At 50.6% G+C, this 24,745-nt stretch overlaps 2 protein-coding genes across 6 annotated transcripts; both read right to left on the bottom strand.

Annotated features, from left to right (window-relative positions):
* Window positions 1-7,837: 7,837 nt before the first annotated feature.
* LOC146762030 (SUN domain-containing protein 3-like) lies at window positions 7,838-14,959 on the bottom strand. Its single transcript, XM_085539244.1, has 10 exons — window positions 14,826-14,959; window positions 13,839-14,030; window positions 11,821-11,882; window positions 11,606-11,666; window positions 11,087-11,243; window positions 10,732-10,816; window positions 10,143-10,255; window positions 9,222-9,392; window positions 8,785-8,877; window positions 7,838-8,094 (listed from the first exon to the last, which is right to left on the bottom strand). Exons 1-10 carry the CDS (start codon window positions 14,957-14,959, stop codon window positions 7,951-7,953), a joined length of 1,212 nt encoding a protein of 403 aa, XP_085395370.1. The 3' UTR covers window positions 7,838-7,950.
* Window positions 14,960-16,485: 1,526 nt separating this feature from the next.
* LOC146762029 (SUN domain-containing protein 3-like) lies at window positions 16,486-23,372 on the bottom strand. 5 transcript variants are annotated; one of them, XM_085537963.1, is made up of 7 exons: window positions 22,846-23,372; window positions 19,716-19,872; window positions 19,361-19,445; window positions 18,772-18,884; window positions 17,851-18,021; window positions 17,414-17,506; window positions 16,486-16,723 (listed from the first exon to the last, which is right to left on the bottom strand). In XM_085537963.1, the coding sequence occupies exons 2-7, from the start codon at window positions 19,848-19,850 to the stop codon at window positions 16,580-16,582; spliced, it is 741 nt and encodes a 246-aa protein (XP_085394089.1). In that variant the 5' UTR covers window positions 19,851-19,872; window positions 22,846-23,372; the 3' UTR covers window positions 16,486-16,579. The 5 variants fall into 5 exon arrangements, with proteins under 5 accessions (XP_085394089.1, XP_085394088.1, XP_085394087.1 ...); XM_085537962.1 differs by lacking the exon at window positions 22,846-23,372 and adding an exon at window positions 22,468-22,584; XM_085537961.1 differs by lacking the exon at window positions 22,846-23,372 and adding an exon at window positions 22,468-22,575 and having other exon boundaries at window positions 19,716-20,511.
* Window positions 23,373-24,745: the final 1,373 nt, after the last annotated feature.

Genomic DNA, 24,745 nt, shown 5'->3' with positions numbered 1-24,745 from the left:
TACTGTTATTTCTCAATCTGTAACTGAGAACAAATATTTTATTATATATATATAAATAAAAATAAATAAAATTTTTATAAAATGATTTTATGACCCCAGGAATCACATATAAAATACATAGCATATAAGTAAGAACTAACAGTACATGCAGATAAGCAGGCCTCCATGTTTTAACTACCTTTAACTTATAAAGTTGTCATAAATACTACTATAGATGTGTTAAGCATTTTACTGGTTAGAGTTTCACAATTAAAAGCCTTGGATGTTGAACAAACATCAAAACAGGAAAGCCATCAAGAGCACTTGCACATGATTTCCATGGCTTTACAGATCTGTAAAATGTGTGCAGAAATCTTAAGTTTGAAATGAAGTTGCAAAATAGAAATGCCACATATCCACCTACTTATTTTAACTTAAATATTTATAGTGAGACATCACAGCCAAAGGATCCTGCCGTCTACCAAACACAATCAGGAAACATTGTGACCATTTTCCTCATTACACTAAGTAGCTTACTACACATTCTGTAAACATGTGAACATCATAAAAATCAAGAGTCCTCAAAAATAATGCAATTACAGTTTGGACTTTCTTTTAAAAATACTCAGTGAGTAGTTTTCCTTTCCTCTTTTGTGAGTTAAGAAACATACTGTTTGAGTGCTTATTCAGGAAAACTGAAACTGGATTCAGTCCTCCTCAATAAACCATGCTCAGCTCTTTATCTGCAAAGAGGTAAGCTATCTCCTCCAGCCCAGCAGGGTGAAAAATATATCATTTAATTCAAAATTATAATCAATTTCGTGGAACTTTCTCTGCCTCAATAATCTTTCAAGATACAACAAAAAACAGAATACTTTTGTACAGGAAGATAATGAAACAGGGGACTTAACTGAGACAGAAATCCTGCTTTTCCTTAAATATAAATTTTTTTTGTATATTATTTCATGACCATATTCTTCATACTATGTTTTCCACAGAAGAAGCAGAGGACAAATCTTCCTTTATCACTTCCTGAGTCAACACTACAACTTTTAGACCACAGCACACCAACAGGAGAGAGAGCCTTCAACATCCATCTTCACAAATTCAAGCTACTAAAAAGGAGGAAAATAAGAAATTGCCTTTAGAAGAGAGCTCAAGGCCATAGCGATAGCAATAATAATCCCCTATATCAATCTTCAGAGAGGCAATATTTAAAAGATAAATTCTGTGGTTTCATGCTCATACTACATTACTATTCCAAGTGAGTTGATGAGGTGCTCTACAGTGTGCACTGCCTTTGGGGATTCCATTCAGAAGCAGCTAATTTTCCCATTATATAAGAGGCTTACAAGATAACATGTTTTTATTTATTTATTTTTTCCAGACATTTGAAAAGCCAGGCATTTGAAAGCACAACATTGCTTTACTTAACTCAGAGATTTTGCAGTTTCCTTGAAGCCATGGTCAGAACCCAAAGGCACAGCATGCCAATCTTTTTAAAGTCTCATGTTCAAAGTAATTCCCAATAACATCTGCATACGTAAAGGCAGTATAGCTATCCCTTTATTCCATTATCCCTTCTAAACTCTTGCCAGAATTTGGACAAGATTTAAGCACCCTGATTTTTCAGTCAAACAAATAAAAAAGACACATAAGCCTGCAAAGAGATGCTGGCTCAAGCTGTTTGTGAGAGAGAAAAGAAGCAGGTATCTGTTTATAAGTACACAATTACTATCTCCCCCAGTATGTAGAAGATAAAAAGTCTAATAACTTCTGAGCTAAAATATTTCTATTGACAGGTCACTAATCTCTGCTAGCATCAAATTTTGGGTAGTTATTGTATAGTTAGAATAATACAAGTGTATAGTTGTAATTACAGAGTAAATAGCCAAAGAGTATATAAGAAAACACTCACCAGTGCTGAGGCTTCCAGTTGAGACAGATACTTACCAATGCTGCGACTCACCACAAAAACTCCACAAAGAAGCAACCACCAGCAAGAGATGCTACCTTAGTGGTGGTTAGCCCTTAGGAGAGGTGGAGCCAAGCTCCACCCCTTCCAGGAGCACAGCTGAATTACCTTCACCTGTGCTCCCACAGCTAACTCATCACTTGCCTCAGGTGGTTAATCAGGGGTTCAAGCTGTGATCAACAGTTTCCCTTACAGTTATATACAACATATCTTAGATTGATTTGCTAAAGAACAAATGATGTAAGGAAACTGATTCTGAAATCTACAGATGTCCCTCATGATTGTTCTACCCTCTACAGTCTTCTAGTCGGAGAGATTAGAACAGTTCCTCTTTCTCTTAGTAGATACTAATGAAATTCCAGGATAGGTTTTCAATAAGACAGAATCATCTATCTAAAGAAAAAAAATATTTTATATAAAATTTCCTTGGTGAAATTTTCTGAGCTGTTTTAGTTAGGATAATGAAGAGGTCAGTAGTTATGAATAGGTCAGTCTGGATATGACTCTGAAGAGGTCAGCAGAAATGAGAGACAATGATGGCAAACATAATTCTCTGAGAGTTCAGGAAGGCAAAAGAACAAAACTTAACCACAAAGATTAAAAAAAGCAAGTATTTCTAGGAAGGCACAGGTTTGACAGTACTGTCTAAACGAGTAAACAAAAGCAAGTAAAACTGGAGCAAATGACAGAGCTGTCCTTTTTTTATTTTTGGGTTGCCATCAGCCATTACAACTGTCAGTCAACAAGTATTTTTCCACGGGGAAAAGCACAGCTAGGACATCATATTGAATAGGTGACTGGAACCTGTGTTTTCACCAGCTCCCAGCTGTATACTTCCTAAGGTGGGGCTGAGCCTTTTTCTTTACAAACCAACATAGATTCTGGGACCCCGTGGAAGGTAACAGTGAATAAAAATGAAAGCTTTTTCTGTTCAAATCTCAAAGTTAACCTTAGGCAAATCCAAAAGATTAAGAGAACAGCCCTCTACTTCTGCACTAGTTTTGTTGTTGTATTTTTTCCTGCTAGAAGTAATAACATAGTGTAAGAGGCCATGCTTTTTGCATTACTGTCTCAAAGTTTGCTGAAATGGACAAGTTCAGGCAAGTCCTGGCCAAGGTTCCAGGACTCCCTTTGTCTGAGACACACAGGAACCAAGGTTCGAGAAATCCCTTTGTTTAGGAGATGGACAAGTCCGGGAGCTACGAAAGGGAGATAAGATACTGATCAATGGCCCTTAAGTGGTCTTTTCTGTAGGCCTATCTCAAGGAAGATGGCCATCTCTGAGGACTGATGGCCCTTAAGTGGTCTTCCTCTCGTGTTGGCTCATCTCAAGGAAGATTTACATCTCTGAGGAAAATCACAGGACTCTGACCCGAGCCGTCCCGAAATGTCTCGAAGGCTGGAAAGAAGGATAAAAAGGGCACGGACAAACCCCGAATTTTGGGGAGGTTTTCTGACACCAGATGCCTCACTACGGAAACGAGGTTTTCTGTCATCAGATGCCTCTCTACGCGAGTGCCTGCATGCTGAAGAAGATGCCTGCATGCTGAAGAACCTTTGTGGGCATCTAGGTATCTGACCTCAGATTCCTCCACCGTTGTCCTACTGCTGCCTATTATCTCTTCTGGGATTGCTCCTCGAGACTCTGCTTCGAGGGACCTCACTGCCCGAGACTCCACTTCCTGAGACCTCGCTACTCTGACCATCTTCTCTGCGTTTCATTGATCTGCGGCCTGCTACTCCGCTGCTGCTCTCCCCTACGCTTATTTTGCCCCGGACCAACGTTAACAATGTGCTATGGGACGCTGCTGCATCCAGGAGGTGACTATTCCCCGCTTTAACGTAATTCTTGCTCTTTTCTAACTTTTTCTATCGCCTACTTTCCCTTCCCCATCACCCTAATTTTGATATTCTTCGCTCTCCCTTCCCCATCCCTTCAATTGTCTATCATTTCTAATAAACTGGTCGGATCAACATTTGAATGCTCTTCTTCTTAATCTCATGCCGGGCATAACATTATCAAAAGAACCTTTGCCTCACTCCTAAATTGGAGCGAGACACATAGGCTATATCTGAGAATTTGAAAATGCTAGCCTGAATATGTATAACAGAAAATCCCATAAGGATGCCAGCTGTGCATTTATGGATGGATGAAAAGTACAGGCTGTTAGCTGTGCAGTCATTTTCTTAGAGATATTAAGATTTGCTGCTAAAAAACAGGAAAATGCAGTTACAGAGCCTGCAGCTGACAAGCCCTATTGATGAAGGGCTGGTAGTTTTCTCGTAGAAGCTTGTTGTCTTGACAGCTGAGGAAACAGGAAGGAGGTAAGGGACTGACAAGACTGGTGGGTTAGAATGGAATAAAATCTTCAGCTGGGTTGGTTTGTTGGTTTTTTGTTGTTGTTGTTTTGTTTTTGTTTGTTTGTGGGTGTGGATTTATTTGTTTTGTTTCTTTTTTCTATATGTATTTTGTGGGGGCTTATGAAAAAAACCCTAGGGTGGTGATCTTGAGGAGAGCATGTATCAGTAAAACTGCCTGAGCTCCTTTTGAGCCAGTATGGAGGGTTTTGCAGGATACATGTCACAGCAGTTACAAGACAAAATAATGATAGGTGTGTCTGTGATGATGAAACAATGTAGTATTAGTGATATTCTGTGACAAGATAGAAATGAGGAAGGCAAACATTTCCACAGGGGGTTGAGTCCCACGCTTCCATTCACTCACCCAGGCTTGGACAGGGCAGTCACTCATCACACAGGTGGCTGAATGCCAGAACAAGTTAACCTTGTAGTAAATATGGGGGAAAAATAAGGCCTAGGTAATAAAAAAAATAAAAATAAGCCTGAGTGATTAGGTACCAGGCAAGCACATCTATTCATTGGTCACAGGACTGGAAGAAACTGCAACCTATAAGACCATCAAAGCTCCAAGAGAGTCTGCTCATTCATTACACAATTTTTTCCACTCCAAAGTGAATTGATTCACTTTACTTTCCTGCTCAGTGTCTTTCAGAGGTTTAGATTTAATTTGGCCTTTAATAGATCAAGGAAGGCTTCAAAATATTTGTGAAGCTTTCATTGATTAACCTGAAAACAAAATGTCACACTCCTTAAGTCATAATTCTAGGACAGAGCTGTCTGTTACTGATGTAATTTAGATTTTCATTTAGTACGACAGCTCTTGGTTTTAGTCGTGTTTAATTTACCTTCAATTAGGATGTTACTATAATTAAATTCCACCAAAACTACTGGATTATATCCCAGCTGAATATATTGAAGGATTTATGCAGCCTTATTTTTCCAAAGTCAGAAGAAAAAAAATAAGGGAAAAGATTCTTTTTGTTTCTTTGCTTGAAAAAAAAAAAAAAAAAAAAAGTGCTTGAATAACTTTGGCACAGGCAGACATCAAAGCTTGTGTTCAAGAAGAGTGCATACATATGTGCACAGAAATCATCATTCTACATTGGCTAAAGGTGATGACAGTTCAGGAGGTGCTTGCTGAATCTCATTTGATGTCTTCTCACCTGCCTCAGCTTCCTCCTCAAGTTTAGTCCTTTGGGGTAACTTTTCAGCAGAGAAGTAAGCTGAAAAGGTCCACTGGCATACAGTTGTTGGAGAACTGAACATGCTGAATTGGCTCTCAATCAGGGACAAAATTACTTGTTTTTTACCATTTCATTTTATGACATTAGAATAACAGAATCATAGAATCACTCAGGTTGGAAAAGACCTTAAAGATCACTGAGTCTAACCACGACCCAACCACACTACCCTAACAACCATCCACTAAATCATGTCCCTGAGCACCACATCCAAAGGGTTTTTAAATACATACAGAGTTGGTGACACAACCAGTTTCCTTGGGAGCCTATTCCAGTGCATAACAACCCTTTCTGTAAAATTTTTTTTCCTGATATCCAACCTAAACGTCCCCTGGTGCCACTTAAGGCCATTTCCCCTCATCCTGTCACCTGCCACCAGTGAGAAGAAAAAAAGCCCTGCTCTCACTGCAAGCACCTTTCAGATACTGAAAGAGAGCACTAAGGCCTCCCCTCAGCTTTCATTTCCCCAGAGTAAACAGCCATGGTTCCATCAGCCTCTCCTCATAGGGCATATTCTCCAAGCCCTTCACAATAATTGTTTCCCTTCTTTAGACCTGCTCCAGTACCTTCATGTCCTTTCTGTACCTAGGTGCAACAAACTGAACGCAGTACTTCAGGTGAGGCCTCACCAATGCTGAGTACAGGGGCAGGGTTGCTTCCCCGGTCCTGCTCACCAAACCACGCCAGACGCAAGCCAGGATGCCACTGGCCTTCTTGGCCACCTGGGCACACTGCTGGCTCATATTCAGCTTTCTCTGAAAAGAACTTCCCTGCTATCCAACCCAAATCTTCCCTCTCTCAACTTAAAACCATTTTCCCATAACCTGCTATTATCTTCCCATGTAAAGAGTTGGCTGTCCTCCTGCTTATTGGCGGATAAGCACGAGGCCTTCTTGGCCACACGGGCACACTGCTAGCTCATATTCAGCTGACTGTCCATCAGTACACCAAGGTCCTTTACCGCCAGGACGCTTTCCAGCCTCCCCAAGCCTGTAGGGTTGCCTGGGGTTGTTGCAACCAAAATGCAGGACCCAACCCTTGGCCCTATGGAAACTCACACAGTGTACCTTGGCCCATCGATCCAGTCTATCCAGGTCCCACTGTAGCGCTCTTCTCCCCTCAGGCAGATGAACACTCCCTCCCAACTTGGTGTTGTCTGCAAACTTACAGAGGGTGCATTGAATTCCCTCATCAAGATTGTCAGTAAAGATGTCAAACAGAAGGGGACTCAGTACCAAGCCTGGGGGAACACAACTCTTGACTGGCCACCAACAGGATTTAACTCCATTTCCCACAACTCTTTGGGCCTGGCTATACAGCCAGTGCTTCACCCAGTGGATATGCCCATTCAAACTGTGGGCAGCCAGCTTCCCAAAGAGGATGTTGTGTTATGTTCACTCCCCACTGCAGGTTGCAGTCCATCTGGGCCCATGGACTTCTGAACACCCAGCTTTCAGAACAGGCCCCAAACCATCTCATTGCGGATTATGCAAGGCCTATTCTGTCCCCCCTCCCTATCTACCAGCGCAAGGAGCTGTTCCCGGGAAGTAACGAGTCTTGCAATTAAAGACCGAGGCAAAGAAGGCATTAAGATCCTCAGCCTTATCATGATCCTTGCCACCGTGTTGCCCTCAGCATCATCCAGCAGGGGATGGAGATTCTCCATAGCCCTCCTCCTGCCGTTGACGTATTTTAGGAAATATTTACTGTTGTCCTTCCCCTAAGAGGCCAAGTTCAGTTCTAGCTGGGCTTTTGCTTTTCTAATTTTCTCCCTGCACAGCTTCACTATGGACTTGGAATAGTTGTAAGTAGCTTGCCCATTCTTCCAAATACCATAAACTTTCCTGTTGTGCCGGACTTCCAGTCAGAATTCACCGTTCAGCTTCCTTGCCCGTTGGCGCATCTTCCGTGATTTGGTGACGGTCAGCTCCTGTCCCTCTAAAATAACTTCCTAAAAGTATTCCCAGCCATCCTGGGCTCCCATGCCCTCCACAACTGCCTACCCAGGGACCCTCTCAACCACAATCTGAAAGAGGACAAGCTCTGCCCCCTGGAAGTCCAAGGGGGTACCAGTTCTGCTGACTCCCACCCGTGGTTCAGTGAGGACCAAAAAAACCAGCACGTGGAGATCACTCTGCCAACTCCCACCCAGTCGCTTGCTTGCTCTTCCTACCCAGAAGGAGAGCAAGAGAAAAGGGGATGAAAAAGCACGTGGGTCGAGATAAAGTCTGGGAGATCTCTTAACAGTTACTCCGATGGACAAAAGAGATTCAACATGGAAAATGTTTAATTTTTTATTTGTTTAATTTATTTTGAGATAAGCCAAATAGATTTCCCCAAGCCAAATCAATTTCCCCAAGCCAAATCAATTTCCCCTAGCCAAATCAATTTCCCCTAGCCAGATAGTTTTCCCCTGGCATCGTCGTCACGGGCTGGATCGCCGTGGAGTCTGAACTGATACAGACAGGTGTACTCTGGGTGGCCCCAGTTGCTCAGCACTTGCAGCTTCACATAACTGATGAACCCAGAGAGCTCGTTCTGCAATGAGAAAAAGAAATGAAATGCGTTTTCCTCTCTGCCCTTTGACCACTGACAATGCGGGAGCGACACAGTCGCGCAACATCTTACTTCAGGCTGCCCTCCTAGTTCTTTGACACGCTGATGTGCTCCCATAGCACAGTCTTACCCTGCTCCACCTCTTTGGCCACATGAGTTTTAAGGAAACAAACAGCTACCAAAAGCTGCAGCAAATACGCAGGCAAGTTCTTTGCACTTGCTTTGAGTGTGTGTGCATGCACACAAAACGGAGGGATGTGACACTCATTAGCTTCTCTAACAAGTCACCCAGGCAGAATGGCCTCCCTTACGCTGCCTGTTACCGGCAACAACAAGACCCTTGGAAAGCCACACATCCCCAGTGTGAAAGTAGCACACCAACAGTATCGCATACATCGAGAGGTGCCTACTTCTGTGCAATCGCAAGCCACTTGGTCACGGTGGTTTCTGCTGCAAGTGCAGCTGAAGCTTAGCTGTGCTAAAAGCTGTAGTAGCTCGCAAGCTTAAAAACAACATGGAAGCAAAACCAGCACGGCACTCCGGGCATACGCAGGTAGGGAGTGGCAGCGGAAGAAATGCCAGAAGGCCCTCATACACCTCTGGCTTGGAAGCTTCTGCCCAGCCAACCTGGTTCTCCTCTCCCACGCTTCACGTCCCTCTTAGATGACGTACCTTCAGTTGGAAGGTCTGACTGGGAGCCTGGCCTGGAACAAAGGTGAACTCTCCCAGGAAAATTCCTTCCTCATCATCTTCTGCCTTCAGGCCCTACAGGAAGACAGGGGTGGAGAAAACAGAACAATGGGATGCGCTGCCGGACAATGATCACAGAGCCCCGCAGGGACTGGAAGCAGAGGTGGTCTGGGACCATCCACTGTGCCATTTCCCTTTCCCTCCGCCTCTCAAACTACCAACTCGCCCCAGGAGTGGGAAACCTTCTTTGCTGCGCTACGCTGGACAGAAAAGGAATGCTGTGGAAATGGAGCAACTCTGAGGAACTTCTTTCTCCCCCAAGGCAGGGAAGGACTGCATGCCGCAGCGCTCTTGGAGCTGCTACCACCGTCCACCTCAAATGCTAAGCAGAACCCCCACAGCCCAGGGGTATCACTTACATAGACAGCAAAGTCCTTGGGAGCACTGGAGATGCTGTCTGCACGGTACGCCGCTGCTGGAATTCCGTGGTTTAAGGTAACTGCTGTGGGAAAGATGGCCATGGGCAACTTGATGACAACGTGCCCTTGGCTTCCTGGGAAGGGCCAGCAGTTTCCTGGATGATTGTCAGGCTAGAAAGAGAAGAAGGAACAGTGTTCACGTGTGAAAGAGAGTCCTGGCTGGAGTTCCTGCTCCAGCATCAGAGGCTCTGGAGTTGTATCGGCCCATCAGCTCTGCTCCGAAGCACATTCATAAGTGCACGACAGTGAGCTGGGTGCACAACTCGCAGAAGCTCTCAGGCTCCTTCTTTTGCGGAGCAGCTTGCCAAAAACAAGGAGGGGCTGCAGTGGTTGAGGGGCACCTGCCAGGACAAAGAAGGGCTGGCCTGCACGAGCCTTTCCTGCAAGGGGAAGCAATCGCTCCCCCTCATCAATTCCCACCTCTCTGCACCAGCACCAGCCGGGGCTCCGATTTGTTAGGTAGCTTGTGAGCAGTGACACGATACGCTGGCAAACACAACATGGGGCCCTCCTGCAGCGCACGCCCTCTGTGCCCACCTGGGTCCACTGAGAGCCCCAGCGATCTCGCACCCCAAATCTCCCGTGGCACCTTACGGGTTCCCCTTCAATGCCAGCCTGACAGTTCCACAATGGCTGGGAAGACATGCAAGCCAGCCTGACAGAAGCTTGCACAAGAAGGACTGGGGGCAGTCTGGCAGAAGAAATTCTCAGCAGGGATACACAAGAGGGGACTAGGGCCTTGCAAGACGACCATAGGTAAGGCAAGCTGGGATGTGAGGACAAGTGTAAGGACAATCCCCTGCAGGGCTTTTGGTCTCCTCCACCCCGTACCATTCTTCCCCCGTTTCTCTGTGTTCTTACCTCAAGAATAATCTCAGGAGCCCTCATATAAGGTGTCACCAGCAACGACTGCCAAAAGACTTTCCCACTTCCAGTCCAGGAGGGTGAAGTCTTGGAATGAACGATAGCAGCGCCTACAAATCAAAACACGGGCCCCATTGTCAAGCAAGGCCAGGAGGAATCAAGGCCTGCTGACCTTGCTTTGCACATAAACAGCTGCACAGAGATGCCAGCTGCCCTTGCACTGTCCTCTTGAAAAAGCTGCTAAGCAGTCATACATCCTCAACAGGGATAGTTCCCTCCTCCTCTCCTGCCACTTCCCTCTGCAGCACAACGCACAGACTCACTCAACTATACTAAAGGGCAGCATAAACTGACAGCCAGCTGAGCAATCGCGTGAGAAACAACACCAAGTAGGAGTAGTGCTTTCCAGATGTGCTCCAGCCCACTGGAGACTCTCTCTGCAAGCACACTCTCAGGGCACAAAGCGGCCGTTCACTCCTCACCCCCTCTCCCCCACCGCTGCCCAAATGCCCATCCTGTCAAAGCAGACAAGAAGTGCATTGGAATCAACTTCTGTGGTCTGGTGGTTTCTAAAGTGGAATGGCACCTGAAGTCTTGCTGGCGTAATTCGGCATCCGGAATGGGCTTTCTTCCAGCTTCTCCAGTACTTGATTGATCATGTCTTGAACAGCCTGGGAAGGAAGACAAAGGAGAGCGCTGGTCAGAAGGATTAAGAAGGGGGAAAAGAGTTGCCTCCCAGGGTCCCTGCAAAGCCAGCCAAAGCAAACTTGGCTGCAAGTTGCCTGGGAACCTCCACAACTCTACTATGAACATCAGACACGGGAATGGAGAGGGGCTGCTCACTCCAGTGCTCCAGACACGGATGTGGCAGGAAAGGAAAGGCTTTTTCCTGTCGGGAAGCCCCATGACAGACAGGCAGCACTGGCAGACAGTCCTCTTACCTCGCCGGTGAAGCCTGGGAGCTCAGTTCTCCGGAAGGCCTCGTGGAGAGCACGCACAGTAATGTCCCTTGCTCCCCACTGCAGGAAATGAAGCTGCCGCTGGATCTTATTCTGCTCTTCCTCGCGGCTCAGCATTTCCAGATTACCAACCGCCACCCTGGAGACAGCAGGTAATGGAGAGAAGTGGACACGGCTCTCCTCTCACAAGCCATGGCACAGTGAGGCAGCGAACAAGCCTCACTGCGCGTGACAACAGGGTAGCCAAGATTCAGTTGAGACTTGACTACGCTGGTTGGCAAGCTCCACGAGATTCCAACCAAGAAGGTGCTTCCTGGGTAACTCTGGGGGATCGTGGAGCTGTAGCGGTTTGAAGGAAAAGCTGGGAGAGGAGAATGGGAAATGGGAGAAGCACAGGCACTGTGCCATAGAAGTGTGACTCGGGTAAGAAGTGGTCACAGACAAGGGGCAGAGCTCCTCTCAAGAACGGTCTAGCCAAAGGGAGATTGTTTTGTTTTTTACCTTGGAGTCAGTCCTGCCGCCGTCCTGACCCCTTCAACAGCGTTTCCAAGGCAGTAAACGCCTGTCAGGAATTCCACAAAGCTCTCAATACATTGCCGGCACAAAGACTTGGCGTTCTGCCTTGGGCTGCCCACTCCCCTGTCCCTGGGCAGAACAAACCACTGGGGGCTTCCTAAAGAAGCATCCTCTAGTCAGAGCTCTACAGAGAGACTCACCGAAGGGCACCACAACCACGGTGAAGAGCACCAGGGAAACTGTTTCCCTAACCAAAGCTGGCCTACAAAGGAGGAGAAGCGTGGTGATGAACCGCGACGCAGGCAGTATCTCTGCAGCTCTGAAGACAGCAACGGAGCAGCAGATTTTTCCTTAAAACTCGTGAAGGAACCATATCCTTACCAGTCCCCACGCTCGCCTTCACCTCGTTGCTCCATTTCAATGAAGCACAGGATCGCAAAGGAGTGAAAATCGCAGCTCGCTAAGGAGTGAGCCAAACCCTCTCCAACAGCTCGCTAAGGAGTGAGCCAAACCCTCTCCAACAGCTACGCTGTCAGGTCCGAGAGTGGCTAAGGCGTGGGGACAAACTGCCTCTGTGCTGAGGGCCCTTTGTGACTTCACAGTGGTCAGTGATGTCACCACAGGGGAGGCGGCGCCATGTTCTGAGGCACAGCCCTGTTCCTGACAGGGAACAGATTCTGCACCTCCTGCCTGCAGGGGAAAGATCCTACATGGTCGGAACACCTCCTGCCAGCAGCCTGCTTGGTGGGATCCTGCTGAAGGGGGACAGGCTGGGAGCTACAAGACGCTTTTTTCGGTTCCTACTTTTGATGCTCTGTACATCAGATGTCTCACTCCAGGTATCCAGACTTTTCCAATGCTTTCCTGCATCCGTCTTCCTACTGTCAGCCAGCGCTTCAGGCAGACGTGAGGGACTGCAAATGGCAGTTCCTGCAGAAATCACCAACAGGCAGAAACTGCACGTAGTTCTTCCTGCTCGTGAGAATTTCCATGCACTTCAATAAATATATGTTGTTGCCCTCTACAAGATGTCAAGTTGTGCCACTGCAAATTTAAAAGTAGCCCACAGGGGAATAGCACGGGGATCACAGAATCATGACTTGGGTTGGAAGGGACCTAAAGGGTCCTCAGGCTCCAACCCCCCTGCTGCAGGCACGGCTACCAACCCCCGTATATAACACTAGACCAGGTAGTCCAGGGCCCCATCCAGCCTGGCCTTGATCGCCTCCGGGGATGGGGCATCCACAACATCTCTGGGCAGCCTCCTCCAGCACCTCACTGCTTTCTCTGAAAAGAACTTCCCTCCCTGCTATCCAACCCAAATCTTCCCTCTCTCTACTTAAAACCATTTTCCCATTACCAGCCTGGACATGTTACCAACAGGACACAGAACCATTGATCTCCACCCTCTCTCTATGGCCTTTCAACCAAGGAGACCTTAGCCAACAATTCCTTAAACAGCCTGAAGTTTGCTCTTCCGAACTTCAGGGGCCTGACCTCACTCTTTGCCAGGCCCACATTCCTCAAGACCACACACTCAACCAAGGCGTGGTCAACAGCAGTAGCAACAAGATCATCACTTTTCAAGCGCAGCAGCACTTCCACCTCCTCACTTCCCACACTGCGTGCATTGGTGCAAAGGCACTTCAGCTGGGCTTCCTGTCTCACTGCTGTTCTGGAAGATCTAGTATCCCCTAGAGCAACAGCATCCCTCAGTCCTTTTCCATCCCTTTGGACTCCACTCTCGTCATCCACCAAGTTCCATATGTACCCTCGAACTACCTGATCAGCCCCAGAGGCCCTCATTTTGTCCCCTTCCCCCTTCACAATTCATTTAACGAAGCCAGTTCCTGCACTGGGATCCTTTTACCACCGGAGACAGCTGAGTTTCCAGCTGCAGCCATCATGCCAGGTGCTGAGCAAATTGCCCCAGGCTCTTGCCTCCCTTCTCCGGCGCCATCAGACTCAGGCAGGCACTCGCTGCAGCCACACGCTTCGACTGCCCCTTCTTCACGCAGAGTCTCTGAATCCCCACTCTCCTTCTTTCTTTGTTTCTCCCCGGGCCTTTCTGCCTGCTGGACACCCCGCTGAGGCACGCTGTCCGGCACGCAGCCGACAGGCCCACTAACTAGCGGGCACATTCCAGGCCCCGCGCCAACTGCCGTGCCGTTCCACTTCCCGGCCCGGCCTACTGCCTCCCTGCGCCCCGGACGCTCACCCTGCTCGCTGCGCTCCGCAGCGGCTGCCCCGTCGGATCGGCGCTGCCAGGCGGAGGACAACGGCTCCCTGACTGGGCGAACCCCTCGAGGCGAGGCGAGGCGAGGCGAGGCGAGGCGAGGCGAGGCGAGGCGAGGCGAGGCGAGGCGAGGCGAGGCGAGGCGAGGCGAGGCGAGGCGAGGCGAGGCGAGGCGAGGCGAGGCGAGGCGAGGCGAGGCGAGGCGAGGCGAGGCGAGGCGAGGCGAGGCGAGGCGAGGCGAGGCGATTCCTTGCTGCGCTGCGGAGCGCGGCTGCTCCGTGCCGAGCGCCTCCCCCAAAAGAAGCGCAGGCTGGGACAGACGGCTCGGAACGGAGCTCGGAACGACCGTCCAGGCCGCAGCCCCGCTAAAGCAGGTTCCCTGTGGTGGGCTGCCCCGGAAGTCGTCCGGGCAGAGTCGCGTTAACTGTTGTTCAGGCCTTGAATCCCACAGAAGGGGACTCTGCACCCTCTCCGGGCAGCCCGCTCCGCTTCTCTGATACCTTCACAGTCAAGAAATATTTCCTCCTGTTCGCAGGGCATTTCCAGCGCTCCTGTGCGTGCCCGTTGGCCCTTCATTCTGTTACTGGGCAGCTGCGAAAAGAGCCTGGCCTCACCCACTCAACTGCTGCCTGTTGAATATTCATAAGCACTGAGGAGATCCCCTCTCAGCCTTCCAGGCCCAACTGGCCCAGCTCCCTCAGCCTTTCCTCAGAAGGGAGATGCTCCACGCCCCTCCTCATCCTTGTGGCCCTCCACTGTGCCCTCTCTAGAAGTTCCCTGCCTTAGTTGAGCTCAGGAGCCCAGAATAGGACACGGTGCTCCAGATGCGGCCTCACCAGGGCTAGAGGAGATGGGGAGGACCACCTCCCTCAAACTGCTGGCCATGCTCTTTTTCATGCAGCCCAGGATCCCACTGGCCTTCTTGTCAGCACGGGCACACTGCTGGCTCATGGCCAACCTGTAACCCACCGGGACCCCAAGGTCCTCTCAAAGGCAGAGTAGAGTGACACAATCACCTCCCTGTGCCTGCTGGCCACCTCTCCTCTGATGGAGCCCCCGATACCATTTGCTTTCCACGCTGCAAGAGTACGCTGCTGGCTCATGTTCAGTTTCTACCAGGATCCCCAGGTCCTTCTCTGCACGGCTACTCTCAAGGGTTGCTCCTTCCAGTCTGCATATATCCCTAGGATTCCACCGGCCCAAGTGCAAAACCTTGCACGTGACTGTGCTCATTAGATTCACCCGGGCCCACCTTTCAAGTCAGTTGAGGTCCCTCTGAATGGCACCTCTTCCTTCCATTGTTTCAGCCGCACTGCTCAGCTTAGTGTCCTCAGCAAACTTGCTGAGGATGCACTCAGTTCCATCATAGATGTCATTGATAATGATATTAAAGAGCACCGGCCCCAGGACAGACCACTGGGGGATGCACCTTCTCCTAGGATGAAATCGGGTTTGTCAGACAGGATCTACCATTCGTAATCCCATGCTGACTGGGCCTCATCCCCCCCCAGCGTACCGTTAACTGATCTGCGACACCTCCCGAGATCGTCCATTCCATAACCTTCCATGGTACCAAGGTGAGACCATAGGTCTTGTAGCTACCGGGATCATCTTTTCAGCTCTTTTTAGAGACGGGTGTCACGTTTGCCAGTCTCCACTCCACTGGGACATCCCCAGTTAGCCCAGACTGCTGAAGGATGATGGAGAGCAGCTTGGCATCCACATCCGCCAACTCACTCCCCACTGTAGGGTGCAGTCCATCTGGGCCCATGGACTTCTGAACATCCAGCTTTCAGAACAGGCCCCAAACCATCTCACTGTGGATTATGCAAGGCCTATTCTGTCCCCCCTCCCTATCTACCAGCGCAAGGAGCTGTTCCCGGGAAGTAACGAGTCTTGCAATTAAAGACCGAGGCAAAGAAGGCATTAAGATCCTCAGCCTTATCATGATCCTTGCCACCGCGTTGCCCTCAGCATCATCCAGCAGGGGATGGAGATTCTCCATAGCCCTCCTCCTGCCGTTGACGTATTTTTGGAAATATTTACTGTTGTCCTTCCCCTAAGAGGCCAAGTTCAGTTCTAGCTGGGCTTTTGCTTTTCTAATTTTCTCCCTGCACAGCTTCACTATGGACTTGGAATAGTTGTAAGTAGCTTGCCCATTCTTCCAAATACCATAAACTTTCCTGTTGTCCCGGACTTCCAGTCAGAATTCACCGTTCTGCCTGACCGGCCTCCTTGCCCGTTGGCGCATCTTCTGTGATATGGTGACGGTCAGCTCCTGTCCCTCTAAAATAACTTCCTAAAAGTATTCCCAGCCATCCTGGGCTCCCATGCCCTCCACAACTGCCTACCCAGGGACCCTCTCAACCACAATCTGAAAGAGGACAAGCTCTGCCCCCTGGAAGTCCAAGGGGGTACCAGTTCTGCTGACTCCCACCCGTGGTTCAGTGAGGACCAAAAAAACCAGCACGTGGAGATCACTCTGCCAACTCCCACCCAGTCGCTTGCTTGCTCTTCCTACCCAGAAGGAGAGCAAGAGAAAAGGGGATGAAAAAGCACGTGGGTCGAGATAAAGTCTGGGAGATCTCTTAACAGTTACTCCGATGGACAAAAGAGATTCAACATGGAAAATGTTTAATTTTTTATTTGTTTAATTTATTTTGAGATAAGCCAAATAGATTTCCCCAAGCCAAATCAATTTCCCCAAGCCAAATCAATTTCCCCTAGCCAGATAGTTTTCCCCTGGCATCGTCGTCACGGGCTGGATCGCCGTGGAGTCTGAACTGATACAGACAGGTGTACTCTGGGTGGCCCCAGTTGCTCAGCACTTGCAGCTTCACATAACTGATGAACCCAGAGAGCTCGTTCTGCAATGAGAAAAAGAAATGAAATGCGTTTTCCTCTCTGCCCTTTGACCACTGACAATGCGGGAGCGACACAGTCGCGCAACATCTTACTTCAGGCTGCCCTCCTAGTTCTTTGACACGCTGATGTGCTCCCATAGCACAGTCTTACCCTGCTCCACCTCTTTGGCCACATGAGTTTTAAGGAAACAAACAGCTACCAAAAGCTGCAGCAAATACGCAGGCAAGTTCTTTGCACTTGCTTTGAGTGTGTGTGCATGCACACAAAACGGAGGGATGTGACACTCATTAGCTTCTCTAACAAGTCACCCAGGCAGAATGGCCTCCCTTACGCTTCCTGTTACCGGCAACAACAAGACCCTTGGAAAGCCACACATCCCCAGTGTGAAAGTAGCACACCAACAGTATCGCATACATCGAGAGGTGCCTACTTCTGTGCAATCGCAAGCCACTTGGTCACGGTGGTTTCTGCTGCAAGTGCAGCTGAAGCTTAGCTGTGCTAAAAGCTGTAGTAGCTCGCAAGCTTAAAAACAACATGGAAGCAAAACCAGCACGGCACTCCGGGCATACGCAGGTAGGGAGTGGCAGCAGAAGAAATGCCAGAAGGCCCTCATACACCTCTGGCTTGGAAGCTTCTGCCCAGCCAACCTGGTTCTCCTCTCCCACGCTTCACGTCCCTCTTAGATGACGTACCTTCAGTTGGAAGGTCTGACTGGGAGCCTGGCCTGGAACAAAGGTGAACTCTCCCAGGAAAATTCCTTCCTCATCATCTTCTGCCTTCAGGCCCTACAGGAAGACAGGGGTGGAGAAAACAGAACAATGGGATGCGCTGCCGGACAATGATCACAGAGCCCCGCAGGGACTGGAAGCAGAGGTGGTCTGGGACCATCCACTGTGCCATTTCCCTTTCCCTCCGCCTCTCAAACTACCAACTCGCCCCAGGAGTGGGAAACCTTCTTTGCTGCGCTACGCTGGACAGAAAAGGAATGCTGTGGAAATGGAGCAACTCTGAGGAACTTCTTTCTCCCCCAAGGCAGGGAAGGACTGCATGCCGCAGCGCTCTTGGAGCTGCTACCACCGTCCACCTCAAATGCTAAGCAGAACCCCCACAGCCCAGGGGTATCACTTACATAGACAGCAAAGTCCTTGGGAGCACTGGAGATGCTGTCTGCACGGTACGCCGCTGCTGGAATTCCGTGGTTTAAGGTAACTGCTGTGGGAAAGATGGCCATGGGCAACTTGATGACAACGTGCCCTTGGCTTCCTGGGAAGGGCCAGCAGTTTCCTGGATGATTGTCAGGCTAGAAAGAGAAGAAGGAACAGTGTTCACGTGTGAAAGAGAGTCCTGGCTGGAGTTCCTGCTCCAGCATCAGAGGCTCTGGAGTTGTATCGGCCCATCAGCTCTGCTCCGAAGCACATTCATAAGTGCACGACAGTGAGCTGGGTGCACAACTCGCAGAAGCTCTCAGGCTCCTTCTTTTGCGGAGCAGCTTGCCAAAAACAAGGAGGGGCTGCAGTGGTTGAGGGGCACCTGCCAGGACAAAGAAGGGCTGGCCTGCATGAGCCTTTCCTGCAAGGGGAAGCAATCGCTCCCCCTCATCAATTCCCACCTCTCTGCACCAGCACCAGCCGGGGCTCCGATTTGTTAGGTAGCTTGTGAGCAGTGACACGATACGCTGGCAAACACAACATGGGGCCCTCCTGCAGCGCACGCCCTCTGTGCCCACCTGGGTCCACTGAGAGCCCCAGCGATCTCGCACCCCAAATCTCCCGTGGCACCTTACGGGTTCCCCTTCAATGCCAGCCTGACAGTTCCACAATGGCTGGGAAGACATGCAAGCCAGCCTGACAGAAGCTTGCACAAGAAGGACTGGGGGCAGTCTGGCAGAAGAAATTCTCAGCAGGGATACACAAGAGGGGACTAGGGCCTTGCAAGACGACCATAGGTAAGGCAAGCTGGGATGTGAGGACAAGTGTAAGGACAATCCCCTGCAGGGCTTTTGGTCTCCTCCACCCCGTACCATTCTTCCCCCGTTTCTCTGTGTTCTTACCTCAAGAATAATCTCAGGAGCCCTCATATAAGGTGTCACCAGCAACGACTGCCAAAAGACTTTCCCACTTCCAGTCCAGGAGGGTGAAGTCTTGGAATGAACGATAGCAGCGCCTACAAATCAAAACACGGGCCCCATTGTCAAGCAAGGCCAGGAGGAATCAAGGCCTGCTGACCTTGCTTTGCACATAAACAGCTGCACAGAGATGCCAGCTGCCCTTGCACTGTCCTCTTGAAAAAGCTGCTAAGCAGTCATACATCCTCAACAGGGATAGTTCCCTCCTCCTCTCCTGCCACTTCCCTCTGCAGCACAACGCACAGACTCACTCAACTATACTAAAGGGCAGCATAAACTGACAGCCAGCTGAGCAATCGCGTGAGAAACAACACCAAGTAGGAGTAGTGCTTTCCAGATGTGCTCCAGCCCACTGGAGACTCTCTCTGCAAGCACACTCTCAGGGCACAAAGCGGCCGTTCACTCCTCACCCCCTCTCCCCCACCGCTGCCCAAATGCCCATCCTGTCAAAGCAGACAAGAAGTGCATTGGAATCAACTTCTGTGGTCTGGTGGTTTCTAAAGTGGAATGGCACCTGAAGTCTTGCTGGCGTAATTCGGCATCCGGAATGGGCTTTCTTCCAGCTTCTCCAGTACTTGATTGATCATGTCTTGAACAGCCTGGGAAGGAAGACAAAGGAGAGCGCTGGTCAGAAGGATTAAGAAGGGGGAAAAGAGTTGCCTCCCAGGTTCCCTGCAAAGCCAGCCAAAGCAAACTTGGCTGCAAGTTGCCTGGGAACCTCCACAACTCTACTATGAACATCAGACACGGGAATGGAGAGGGGCTGCTCACTCCAGTGCTCCGGACACGGATGTGGCAGGAAAGGAAAGGCTTTTTCCTGTCGGGAAGCCCCATGACAGACAGGCAGCACTGGCAGACAGTCCTCTTACCTCGCCGGTGAAGCCTGGGAGCTCAGTTCTCCGGAAGGCCTCGTGGAGAGCACGCACAGTAATGTCCCTTGCTCCCCACTGCAGGAAATGAAGCTGCCGCTGGATCTTATTCTGCTCTTCCTCGCGGCTCAGCATTTCCAGATTACCAACCGCCACCCTGGAGACAGCAGGTAATGGAGAGAAGTGGACACGGCTCTCCTCTCACAAGCCATGGCACAGTGAGGCAGCGAACAAGCCTCACTGCGCGTGACAACAGGGTAGCCAAGAGTCAGTTGAGACTTGACTACGCTGGTTGGCAAGCTCCACGAGATTCCAACCAAGAAGGTGCTTCCTGGGTAACTCTGGGGGATCGTGGAGCTGTAGCGGTTTGAAGGAAAAGCTGGGAGAGGAGAATGGGAAATGGGAGAAGCACAGGCACTGTGCCATAGAAGTGTGACTCGGGTAAGAAGTGGTCACAGACAAGGGGCAGAGCTCCTCTCAAGAACGGTCTAGCCAAAGGGAGATTGTTTTGTTTTTTACCTTGGAGTCAGTCCTGCCGCCGTCCTGACCCCTTCAACAGCGTTTCCAACGCAGTAAACGCCTGTCAGGAATTCCACAAAGCTCTCAATACATTGCCGGCACAAAGACTTGGCGTTCTGCCTTGGGCTGCCCACTCCCCTGTCCCTGGGCAGAACAAACCACTGGGGGCTTCCTAAAGAAGCATCCTCTAGTCAGAGCTCTACAGAGAGACTCACCGAAGGGCACCACAACCACGGTGAAGAGCACCAGGGAAACTGTTTCCCTAACCAAAGCTGGCCTACAAAGGAGGAGAAGCGTGGTGATGAACCGCGACGCAGGCAGTATCTCTGCAGCTCTGAAGACAGCAACGGAGCAGCAGATTTTTCCTTAAAACTCGTGAAGGAACCATATCCTTACCAGTCCCCACGCTCGCCTTCACCTCGTTGCTCCATTTCAATGAAGCACAGGATCGCAAAGGAGTGAAAATCGCAGCTCGCTAAGGAGTGAGCCAAACCCTCTCCAACAGCTCGCTAAGGAGTGAGCCAAACCCTCTCCAACAGCTACGCTGTCAGGTCCGAGAGTGGCTAAGGCGTGGGGACAAACTGCCTCTGTGCTGAGGGCCCTTTGTGACTTCACAGTGGTCAGTGATGTCACCACAGGGGAGGCGGCGCCATGTTCTGAGGCACAGCCCTGTTCCTGACAGGGAGCAGATTCTGCACCTCCTGCCTGCAGGGGAAAGATCCTACATGGTCGGAACACCTCCTGCCAGCAGCCTGCTTGGTGGGATCCTGCTGAAGGGGGACAGGCTGGGAGCTACAAGACGCATTTTTCGGTTCCTACTTTTGATGCTCTGTACATCAGATGTCTCACTCCAGGTATCCAGACTTTTCCAATGCTTTCCTGTATCCGTCTTCCTACTGTCAGCCAGCGCTTCAGGCAGACGTGAGGGACTGCAAATGGCAGTTCCTGCAGAAATCACCAACAGGCAGAAACTGCACGTAGTTCTTCCTGCTCGTGAGAATTTCCATGCACTTCAATAAATATATGTTGTTGCCCTCTACAAAATGTCAAGTTGTGCCACTGCAAATTTAAAAGTAGCCCACAGGGGAATAGCACGGGGATCACAGAATCATGACTTGGGTTGGAAGGGACCTAAAGGGTCCTCAGGCTCCAACCCCCCTGCTGCAGGCACGGCTACCAACCCCCATATATAACACTAGACCAGGTAGTCCAGGGCCCCATCCAGCCTGGCCTTGATCGCCTCCGGGGATGGGGCATCCACAACATCTCTGGGCAGCCTCCTCCAGCACCTCACTGCTTTCTCTGAAAAGAACTTCCCTCCCTGCTATCCAACCCAAATCTTCCCTCTCTCTACTTAAAACCATTTTCCCATTACCAGCCTGGACATGTTACCAACAGGACACAGAACCATTGATCTCCACCCTCTCTCTATGGCCTTTCAACCAAGGAGACCTTAGCCAACAATTCCTTAAACAGCCTGAAGTTTGCTCTTCCGAACTTCAGGGTCCTGACCTCACTCTTTGCCAGGCCCACATTCCTCAAGACCACACACTCAACCAAGGCGTGGTCAACAGCAGTAGCAACAAGATCATCACTTTTCAAGCGCAGCAGCACTTCCACCTCCTCACTTCCCACACTGCGTGCATTGGTGCAAAGGCACTTCAGCTGGGCTTCCTGTCTCACTGCTGTTCTGGAGGATCTAGTATCCCCTAGAGCAACAGCATCCCTCAGTCCTTTTCCATCCCTTTGGACTCCACTCTCGTCATCCACCAAGTTCCATATGTACCCTCGAACTACCTGATCAGCCCCAGAGGCCCTCATTTTGTCCCCTTCCCCCTTCACAATTCATTTAACGAAGCCAGTTCCTGCACTGGGATCCTTTTACCACCGGAGACAGCTGAGTTTCCAGCTGCAGCCATCATGCCAGGTGCTGAGCAAATTGCCCCAGGCTCTTGCCTCCCTTCTCCGGCGCCATCAGACTCAGGCAGGCACTCGCTGCAGCCACACGCTTCGACTGCCCCTTCTTCACGCAGAGTCTCTGAATCCCCACTCTCCTTCTTTCTTTGTTTCTCCCCGGGCCTTTCTGCCTGCTGGACACCCCGCTGAGGCACGCTGTCCGGCACGCAGCCGACAGGCCCACTAACTAGCGGGCACATTCCAGGCCCCGCGCCAACTGCCGTGCCGTTCCACTTCCCGGCCCGGCCTACTGCCTCCCCGCGCCCCGGACGCTCACCCTGCTCGCTGCGCTCCGCAGCGGCTGCCCCGTCGGATCGGCGCTGCCAGGCGGAGGACAACGGCTCCCTGACTGGGCGAACCCCTCGAGGCGAGGCGAGGCGAGGCGAGGCGAGGCGAGGCGATTCCTTGCTGCGCTGCGGAGCGCGGCTGCTCCGTGCCGAGCGCCTCCCCCAAAAGAAGCGCAGGCTGGGACAGACGGCTCGGAACGGAGCTCGGAACGACCGTCCAGGCCGCAGCCCCGCTAAAGCAGGTTCCCTGTGGTGGGCTGCCCCGGAAGTCGTCCGGGCAGAGTCGCGTTAACTGTTGTTCAGGCCTTGAATCCCACAGAAGGGGACTCTGCACCCTCTCCGGGCAGCCCGCTCCGCTTCTCTGATACCTTCACAGTCAAGAAATATTTCCTCCTGTTCGCAGGGCATTTCCAGCGCTCCTGTGCGTGCCCGTTGGCCCTTCATTCTGTTACTGGGCAGCTGCGAAAAGAGCCTGGCCTCACCCACTCAACTGCTGCCTGTTGAATATTCATAAGCACTGAGGAGATCCCCTCTCAGCCTTCCAGGCCCAACTGGCCCAGCTCCCTCAGCCTTTCCTCAGAAGGGAGATGCTCCACGCCCCTCCTCATCCTTGTGGCCCTCCACTGTGCCCTCTCTAGAAGTTCCCTGCCTTAGTTGAGCTCAGGAGCCCAGAATAGGACACGGTGCTCCAGATGCGGCCTCACCAGGGCTAGAGGAGATGGGGAGGACCACCTCCCTCAAACTGCTGGCCATGCTCTTTTTCATGCAGCCCAGGATCCCACTGGCCTTCTTGTCAGCACGGGCACACTGCTGGCTCATGGCCAACCTGTAACCCACCGGGACCCCAAGGTCCTCTCAAAGGCAGAGTAGAGTGACACAATCACCTCCCTGTGCCTGCTGGCCACCTCTCCTCTGATGGAGCCCCCGATACCATTTGCTTTCCACGCTGCAAGAGTACGCTGCTGGCTCATGTTCAGTTTCTACCAGGATCCCCAGGTCCTTCTCTGCACGGCTACTCTCAAGGGTTGCTCCTTCCAGTCTGCATATATCCCTAGGATTCCACCGGCCCAAGTGCAAAACCTTGCACGTGACTGTGCTCATTAGATTCACCCGGGCCCACCTTTCAAGTCAGTTGAGGTCCCTCTGAATGGCACCTCTTCCTTCCATTGTTTCAGCCGCACTGCTCAGCTTAGTGTCCTCAGCAAACTTGCTGAGGATGCACTCAGTTCCATCATAGATGTCATTGATAATGATATTAAAGAGCACCGGCCCCAGGACAGACCACTGGGGGATGCACCTTCTCCTAGGATGAAATCGGGTTTGTCAGACAGGATCTACCATTCGTAATCCCATGCTGACTGGGCCTCATCCCCCCCCAGCGTACCGTTAACTGATCTGCGACACCTCCCGAGATCGTCCATTCCATAACCTTCCATGGTACCAAGGTGAGACCATAGGTCTTGTAGCTACCGGGATCATCTTTTCAGCTCTTTTTAGAGACGGGTGTCACGTTTGCCAGTCTCCACTCCACTGGGACATCCCCAGTTAGCCCAGACTGCTGAAGGATGATGGAGAGCAGCTTGGCATCCACATCCGCCAACTCACTCCCCACTGTAGGGTGCAGTCCATCTGGGCCCATGGACTTCTGAACATCCAGCTTTCAGAACAGGCCCCAAACCATCTCACTGTGGATTATGCAAGGCCTATTCTGTCCCCCCTCCCTATCTACCAGCGCAAGGAGCTGTTCCCGGGAAGTAACGAGTCTTGCAATTAAAGACCGAGGCAAAGAAGGCATTAAGATCCTCAGCCTTATCATGATCCTTGCCACCGCGTTGCCCTCAGCATCATCCAGCAGGGGATGGAGATTCTCCATAGCCCTCCTCCTGCCGTTGACGTATTTTTGGAAATATTTACTGTTGTCCTTCCCCTAAGAGGCCAAGTTCAGTTCTAGCTGGGCTTTTGCTTTTCTAATTTTCTCCCTGCACAGCTTCACTATGGACTTGGAATAGTTGTAAGTAGCTTGCCCATTCTTCCAAATACCATAAACTTTCCTGTTGTCCCGGACTTCCAGTCAGAATTCACCGTTCTGCCTGACCGGCCTCCTTGCCCGTTGGCGCATCTTCTGTGATATGGTGACGGTCAGCTCCTGTCCCTCTAAAATAACTTCCTAAAAGTATTCCCAGCCATCCTGGGCTCCCATGCCCTCCACAACTGCCTACCCAGGGACCCTCTCAACCACAATCTGAAAGAGGACAAGCTCTGCCCCCT

Source organism: Coturnix japonica, chromosome 2 (assembly GCF_054131305.1).
Source record: "Coturnix japonica strain WE chromosome 2, WE-NBRP24, whole genome shotgun sequence".
NCBI lineage: Eukaryota > Metazoa > Chordata > Aves > Galliformes > Phasianidae > Coturnix > Coturnix japonica.
This window is presented reverse-complemented; position numbering and strand designations above follow the sequence as displayed.

Bases quoted from the DNA above. Each gene is read 5' to 3' on its own strand.
- LOC146762029 (XM_085537963.1), bottom strand. From the start codon at position 19,850: ATGCTGAGCCGCGAGGAAGAGCAGAATAAGATCCAGCGGCAGCTTCAT. The intron at 18,885-19,360 runs GTGCCATTCCAC...TTTGATTTGTAG, and splicing joins TTACGCCAGCAAGACTTCAG to GCGCTGCTATCGTTCATTCC. The intron at 16,724-17,413 runs GTACGTCATCTA...TTCTCATTGCAG, and splicing joins GTCAGACCTTCCAACTGAAG to AACGAGCTCTCTGGGTTCAT.
- LOC146762030 (XM_085539244.1), bottom strand. From the start codon at position 14,959: ATGAGCCAGCAGCGTACTCTTGCAGCGTGGAAAGCAAATGGTATCGGG. The intron at 11,883-13,838 runs GTGAGCGTCCGG...CCTCCTTTGTAG, and splicing joins TGCGGAGCGCAGCGAGCAGG to GCCAGCTTTGGTTAGGGAAA. The intron at 8,095-8,784 runs GTACGTCATCTA...TTCTCATTGCAG, and splicing joins GTCAGACCTTCCAACTGAAG to AACGAGCTCTCTGGGTTCAT.